General features: G+C 43.5%; 1 protein-coding gene across 1 annotated transcript in view; it reads left to right on the forward strand.

Moving 5' to 3' along the window:
- Crlf3 (cytokine receptor like factor 3) overlaps positions 1-7,968 on the forward strand; it is a 41,978-nt gene that overhangs the window by 26,535 nt on the left and 7,475 nt on the right. Inside the window, exon 5 of the mRNA XM_005350250.2 lies at positions 197-327. Coding sequence (XP_005350307.1) covers positions 197-327 — 131 coding nt within the window. The remainder of the gene's footprint in view (positions 1-196; positions 328-7,968) is intronic.

A 7,968-nucleotide genomic window follows, 5' to 3' on the forward strand; every position in this document is an offset into this window, starting at 1 on the left:
CGGTTAAGAGCATTGCCTGCCCTTCCAAAGGTCCTGAGTTCAATTCCCGGCAACCACATGGTGGCTCACAACCATCTGTGGGGAGGTCTGGCGCCCTCTTCTGGCCTTCAGGCAAACAGGCAGAATATTGTATACCTAATAAATAAATAAATAAATATTTAAAAAAATTTTTTTTCATGTCTTTCCTTTTGAAGAGTGGACGACTGGCTTTGAGGGGTACAGTCTGAGCAGTCGGAGGAACATAGCACTCCGAAATGATGCCGAGTCCTCGGGCGTCCTCTACTCCAGCGCTCCCACCTACTTCTGCGGGCAGACCTTAACATTCAGGCAAGTGGACTGAGGACCTGTCATGCCGTCAGCAGTGAGATGACGTGTGTAGAGTTTGTGTGAGTTGACATATCACTGAGAGATAGCGTCAGCTTGGTGAGGTTTTTGTTTTGTTCTGTTGAAACAGATTCTTACTATGTAACCCCAACGTGGCCAAAACTTAGAAAGATCAGACTGGGCTCAAACTCAGTGAAATCTGTCTGCCTCTGTCTCCCAAGTGCTAGGATTAATGAAGTGCACCACCATACCAGGCTTTTGGCAAGGCCTAAATTTTTTTAATTTTCCCTCTCTTTCAGTTGCCTTGTCTGTATCTGTGTGGTTATTGCGAAGACTAGTGGATAGTGTATATAGAATGCTTGGCATTTGCTTTGTTTTTTTTTGCTCTTGTTAAATAGAATACCTCATAAAAGTGTTTTTTATCAGAGGCATGGGGCGTGGTGATGTAAACCTGAAACACCAGAACTCAGGAGGTGGAGGAATTCAAGGACGGCCTTAAGGGCAGAGCAAGCCCAGCCTGGGCTTCATAAGATCCTGTCTGTACAGCAAAACAAACCAGAGGCCAAGAATTGTTTCTCCATTTGTCAGTGAGAGTAATCTCTGAGAAGCAGCTTACTAGTGTGAATGCAGATGTATATAACTGTAAGATACTTCTGAAAGCAAGCCTCTTCTACCACCAGTCAGTCTTCCTTACCTGCTCTTCTCTACAGGAAACATTTCCTTCTTGTTAGCCAAGCAGTGTGTTCTGTGGTCATATTTCTAAATAGTTCTTTGTAGAAAACCAAAGCTCAAATGTTTTGTTTATTCATTTATTTTTGCCAAAGCCCAGTCTTTTGGGGGTTGGGTTTTTTTTTTTTTTTTTGTTTTTTTTTTTTTTTGAGACAGGGTTTTCTGTAGCTTTGGAGCATTTCCTGTAACTAGCTCTTGTAGGCCAGGCTGGCCTCGAACTCACAGAGATCGCTTGCCTCTATCTCCTGAGTGCTAGGATTAAAGGCGTGCGCCACCACCTCCCAGCTCCTCTAAGTCTTAAGTCTCAAGATCATTGAAATTTTTCAAAATTATCAAATATATTTATTTATTTATTTTTATGTATACAATATTCTTTCTGCGTGTATGCCTGAAGGCCAGAAGAGGGCACCAAACCTCATTACAGATGGTTGAGAGCCACCATGTGGTTGCTGGGAATTGAACTCAGGACCTTTGGAAGAGCAGGCAATGCTCTTAACCGCTGAGCCATCTCTCTAGCCTTCGAATATCTTTTTATTGTATTTTTTAAAACATTTATTGCCAGGCAGTGGTGGCACACACCTTTAATCCTAGTGCTGGGGAGGCAGAGGCAGGTGGATCTCTTGAGTTTGAGACCAACCTGGTCTACAGAGTGAGTTCCAGGACAGCCAGGGCTACACAAGAAAGCCTGTCTCAAAACAAAACAAATTTACTTCCTTTTGTATTGGTGTTTTACCTGATGGTATGTCTATGTGAGGGTACCATATCCTCTGGAACTGGAGTTACAGACAGTTGCAAGCTGCCATGTGGGTGTTAGGAATTAAACCTGAGTCCTCTAGAAGAGTGGCAGTGCCCTTAACCTCTGAGCCATCTCCCCAGCACGTATATTTATTTTTTAAAAAATGCTTTTAATTGCATATGTGTGTTGCTAGATTTGGTCTCTCTTCCTACCACATAAGTCCTGGAGCTAAGATCAGGTCCTCCACTTGGTGGCCAGTGTTTTTATCCATGAGCCGTCTCACCATCCTCAGATGATCAGATCTTTGTCTGTTTTGTTTCCTGTGTAAGGCATGGGGGAGCATCTGGAAGTTTTGTCTGAGCCAGTATTGCTGTGCTCCCCTCTAGCCAAATCATTTGAACTGACTCCCTCTGTCAGGATATGCTTGCTTGTGCTTTGTCTTGCTTCTAACACCACCTCTCACCCCTTAAGTCATAAAGAAAGAATGATTGCATCACCAGAAAAATGCCAAGGAGAGAAAAATGAGTCTGTGTTAGCTTTCCATTTCTATAATAAATACTTGAGATAATCTACTCTCAAAGAGAAGAGGCCTGTCTGGCTCACCTTATGGTAGTTTAGCCCATGACAGGTTGGCTCCATTTCTTTGGGGCCCATGCCAGCAAGTATGGTGGCAGGATTTTCACCCATTCTTAACAGTGCTAGCTGAGTACCAAACCTGTGGCACTGTGCCTTTCAGGAGCAGAGAGGTATTCTATATCTAATTATGGCACACCTGACTCTCAAAACCTATTCATGCCTCGCATACTTCTATACTGAAACATACTCCTATGATTATGTCTTTGTGTACAGGAATACTTTCATTAGTGAAATTTCTGAACACCAGGTAATTGTGAAAATCAACAAACCTTTTGAGGCTCGATAGATGCAGACCAGAGAGTTCAGATAAGAATAATGATAAATAGCCGGGCGGTGGTGGCGCACGCCTTTAATCCCAGCACTCGGGAGGCAGAGGCAGGCGGATCTCTGTGAGTTCGAGACCAGCCTGGTCTACAAGAGCTAGTGCCAGGACAGGCTCCAAAGCTACAGAGAAACCCTGTTTCGAAAAACTAAAAAAAAAAAAAAGAATAATGATAAATAAATAATTGCAGTTGCTATCTAAATGGTATTTACTTGGTGCCAAGTACTAGTGCATATGGTTTCATGGACCCTAGGCTGTGTAGCTGAGAATAACCTTGAGCTTCTGATCCTCTGGCTTCTACCTTCCGAGAGCCCTGGTAAGAGTCATGCACTAATCTGCTGGTCTATTCATGCTGAGGACTGAACCCAGGGCTTTGTGAATGCAAGGAAGGCGTCTGCCAGCTGAGCTATACAGCAAGCTACATTTTAGTTTAAGGCACCTAATGTGGTAAGTGTAGTTAGCTGTTTTAGGAGTTAATTATCCTGTGTCTCACAGCTTGTAAGTACCAAAGCTGGAATTGAAGTCCCTGTCTCCGGAGTCTGTCGTGAATTCCTGCCTCAACCTGCTAAGTGTAGAATAGACATGCATTACCACACCCAGAGACATTCTGATCTCAGCCATTTCTCATTGCGTCTCCTTGTCTCTTTTGTGAGGAAGTTGCTGTGATTCCTACTAATGTGGAGCTCTACAGTCTTGCTGCTGCCTCCTCTTTTGTGTTGGTGGTTGTGCTGTAGCTGAACTTCAGACCTTGGGTGTGTAAAGCATTTGTTCCCGCACAGAGCTGCTCTCCCCTCCTTTCCAATTTTAGGACCTCTTTCCTCCCCATATTGCTTAAGCCTAATGCTGTCTTATGGCTCAAATTCTCTCTCTGTGGATACAGAGGACTATTTGATTGATAGCTTACATATTTGCAATGATACAGATTGGTCTGACTCCACTGCTTACTGGTTTGACAGTAGGTTTCAATCAAACTTTGTTTCTCCGTCCTCTTCCAGAGAAGCCTCACTGGGCCCCTCTCAACTGAGTGAGTAACTGAAACTGCTCAGCTAGCCAGACTGCAGTTTTGTCATTTTCCCCCTTGAATGTGAACTAAGAGGGTTTTTTTTTCTCCTTGTTCAAAGGCAACAACAGTTAAACCAGAAGGTGAGTGGGAGGGGCAAATGGGTGTACTTGCATGAAGATCTTCTTAAGGACCTACTCTTTAGAAGGGTGCCTTAGCTGTGGCAGTCACTGCTCTGTTGTTTAGCCAGTTCGTCTTTGCTGTGGTTTCTGGAGGGCTTGCAGGTATGGCCAACCTTTTGGCATTGTGACTTGGCGTTGTTATCTAGAAAGTGTGTGCTTAAGAACTGAGCAGTGCCAGTATGGCAAGGGGGAGGAAGGGAGAGCAAAAAAAAAATACCTTTAAAGTAAAAATATTTTAAGTAAGTGTATAATTCTTCATTGGGATGAATTCATGGCTATCTTCAGTTGCATGTGGGCGTGGGTCACAGATTAGACATGCTTGCTAGAGCGTCTGGAGACAGTGAGAGCTTGTTTCTGGCTGAATGCTTAGCTGTTCCTAGAGTCCACTTCCTTGATGCTGTCAGCGCTTCTCTAGGCCTGTTTTGTTTCCTGATGGGACCTTCCTGTTTGCTTTACTTGCTTTTACCTTTTCCTGGCATCGTCACTGATTTACTTTTGAATTATGTATGTCTGTGTGTTCATATGCCATGTGAGTGTTGGTGCCCTTGGAAGCCAGTGATGTTGGATCCCCTCGAGCTGGAGTTACAGGCGTTGTGAGCTGCCTCTTATGGGCACTGGGAATTGAACTCAGTCCTCTGCAAGAGTAGCACATGCTCCTAAGCCCTGAGCCATCTCTCCAGCCCCTTAATTTTTTAAATTTATTTTATGTAAATTGGTGTTCTATCTGCAAGTACAACTTTATGCCAGAAGAAGGTCTCGGATTCCACTGTAGATGGTTGTGAGCCACCATGTGATTGTTGGGAATTAAACATCCAGTGCTCTTAACTGCTGAGACATTTTTCTAGTCGTGTTCCCCCACACACAAGTAATTTTTAAATATACCTTTACTTTCTCTTTTCTTTCTTTTTTTAAATAACTTTATTTATTTTTATTTTATGTGCATTGGCATTTTTGCTTGCGCATATGCCTGTGTGAGGGTGTTGGGTCCCTTGAATTGGAATTACAGACAGTTGTAAGCTACCATGTGTGTGCTGGGAATTGAACCCAGGTCTTCTGGACGAGCGTCAGTGCTCTTAATCATTGAGCCGTCTATCATCTGGTTTTTTAGCTTGTTTTTATTTTTGAGACAGCATCTTATGTCTCTGAGGCTGGCCTCAAACTCACTGTATAGCCAAGAATGACCTTGAACTTTTTTTTAAGTTTTATTTATTTTATGTATATGATGATCTATCTGCATGTATACTTACTTGGCAGAAGAGAGCATCAGATCTAATTACAGATAGTTGTGAGCTACCATGTAGTTGCTGGGAACTGAACTCAGGACTGCTCTTAACCACTGAGTCATCTCTTCGGCCCCCCCTCCTTGTTTTGGGTTTTGTTTTGTTTGTTTGTTTGTTTGTTGTGTCTTTTTTTTTTTTTGAGACAGGGTTTCTCTGTGTAACTTTGGAGCCTGACCTGGAACTTGCTCTATAGACCAGGCTGGTGTCAAACTCCTCCTGCCTCTGCCTCCCAAGTGCTGGGATTAAAGGTGTGCACCATCGCCCAGCCTTATCTTGTAGACAGATATTTCTATTCCATCTGGTCCTGCAGTTGTTCATATCCAAAGAAACACACAAGAAGCTTATATTAATAATAAACTATTTAGCCTATTATCTCAGACTTATTATTAACTAGCTCTTACAACTTAAATTAACCCATAATTCTTAATTATGTTTAGCCATGTGACTTGTTACCTTTTATCAGTGAGGCATTCTCATCTTGCTTCTTCTGCATCTACCTGGTGACTAACTTTCTGCCTTTCCTCTTAGTCTGGTTGCCCCACTTATATTTCCTGCCTGACTACTGGCCAATCAGCATTTTATTAAACCAATATGACTGAGAAATCTTTGCAGTGTACAAGAACATTTTCCCTCAGCATCCTCTTGAACTTCCTATCCTCCCTAACTCCCTACTACAGAGACCATGAGTATGTCACCACACTCCATACACTGTGCTGGGGATAGAATTTGGGCAGATGGCCTTCAGCTGAGCTGTGTGCCCAGATCCATCACCTGTTTTTCAGGAGACTTTCTTTTATTTTGCTGCTAACAGCCTTCCTTTACCCTGGAAGCCTAGCGGGTAGGCTGCTCCTCTTCCTTCTTCAAGGAAAGAAAAGTACACAGAGATTGTGTCAAGACTCAGATCTTGGTAGCTTCAAACTCTCTTCTTAGCTCTGTATTCTCTGTCCTCTTGCCTACTCTTGCTCTGATAAAACACTGACCAAAACAACTTGGGGAGGAAAGGGTTTACTGCATCCTACAGGTCACAGTCCGTCAGGAGCCAGGGCAGGAGGTCAAGACAGGAACTGAAGCAGAGAGGACAGTGGAATGCTACTGATTGACTTGCTTGACTACCTCCCTTGCTTACCCCCATGCCCCACATGCTAGGGATGGCACATCTCATAGAGCTTGGGCCCTCCCACATCAATTGCAGATTTTAGAAGCCCCAACCATTCATTGCTTGTGTTTTGAGACAGGTTCTTACTATGGCACCCTGGCTTAGAATTTAATATGTGCCCATGCTGGCCTTGAATTTGTCAGCAGTCCCCTCCCGCTGTCTGCAGAACACTAGTATGTTGGTAGGTGCTACCACATCTAGAGGGTAATAGCTTTGGGATGTGGGAATTTGATTCAGTGCTTGCTTGTGGTAGATCCCCCATCTGTCACACTCCTTAGTAAGGGCCTTACTGGGTGGAACCCAGACCATGCTGGCTTCAAATTTTTGGCAATCCTGTTCCTACCTACTTGGTCTTAGGATAGCCGGTGTGTGTCACCATACCTTGCTTGTTTTATTTATTATTATTGTATGTGTATAGATGTGTGTACATAGTTTTGATTTATGTGTGAGTGTAGTGTACTCATGCCATGGCATACATGGGAAAGTTAGCTGACAACTTTCTGGAGTGGGTTTCAGCTTCGACAATGTGAGTTCTGTGGATCTAAACTCTTGTCAGACTTGTAAGGTAACCACTTTTACCCACTGAACCTTCTAAGACACAGTTTTTGATGTAGCACAGACTGGTCTCAAACTTTCCTTCTAAGCGCTGGGTTTACAAGTATGCCCCATCCAAGCTGGGCAGTGGTGATACTCACCTTTAATCCCAGCATTCGGGAGGCAGAGACTGGAGAATCTCTGACTTTGAGGCCAGCGTGGTCTACAGATCAGGTTCCAGGACATTCAGGGCTACACAGAGAAACCCTGTGTGTGTGTGTGTGTGTGTGTGTGTGTGTGTGTTGGGGGGATGGGGATAATGTACCAACCATGCCTGAATTTTTTTCTCTTTTCATTACTGGAAATCAAACTCAGGGCCTTACATATGCAGAGTAAGGCCTCTGCCATTGAGCCACACCCTCACCCTGCTTTCTTTTCATTAATAACATTAATTTAATAACATTAAATAACATTAATTTAATAGCATTATCTGAGTGAATTTAAGCTCAAAGAGACCTTTTTTTCTGTACAGAGCTTATTTCTGCCATTATCAGGTCTTATATTCTTAGTGTCTTATATTCAAAAAGTACTCTAGGGCTAGGGATTCACTCAATGGTACAGTGGTCAGTTAGCATATAGAAGACTCTGAGACCAATCTCCAGAATCAGACAAAATACACAAGATTGCCAGAATAATTCAATATTTCCTAGGAAAGCCAGTGTTAAGCTGCTGCTAAGAAAGGCATTTTTTATATAGAGTTTGTCTCATGGTAGGTTGTCCTTGCTCCAGTGGATGGTCCTACACCGGGTATGCAGGTGGTTCTAATTGGACTCTTGGGATATTTTTTAAAAAAGAAAAATAGGAAGTTAAAAGAGGGCCATGTTGGAGGGCCATGTTGTGAGGAGCTAGAGTAGGAAGGAAAATGGTTATGATTGCCGGGCGATGGTGGCGCACGCCTTTAATCCCAGCACTCGGGAGGCAGAGGTAGGCGGATCTCTGTGAGTTCGAGACCAGCCTGGTCTACAGAGCTAGTTCCAGGACAGGCTCCAAAGCCACAGAGAAACCCTGT

Source organism: Microtus ochrogaster, chromosome 7, assembly GCF_000317375.1.
Source record: "Microtus ochrogaster isolate Prairie Vole_2 chromosome 7, MicOch1.0, whole genome shotgun sequence".
In the NCBI taxonomy this organism is placed as follows: Eukaryota; Metazoa; Chordata; class Mammalia; order Rodentia; family Cricetidae; genus Microtus; species Microtus ochrogaster.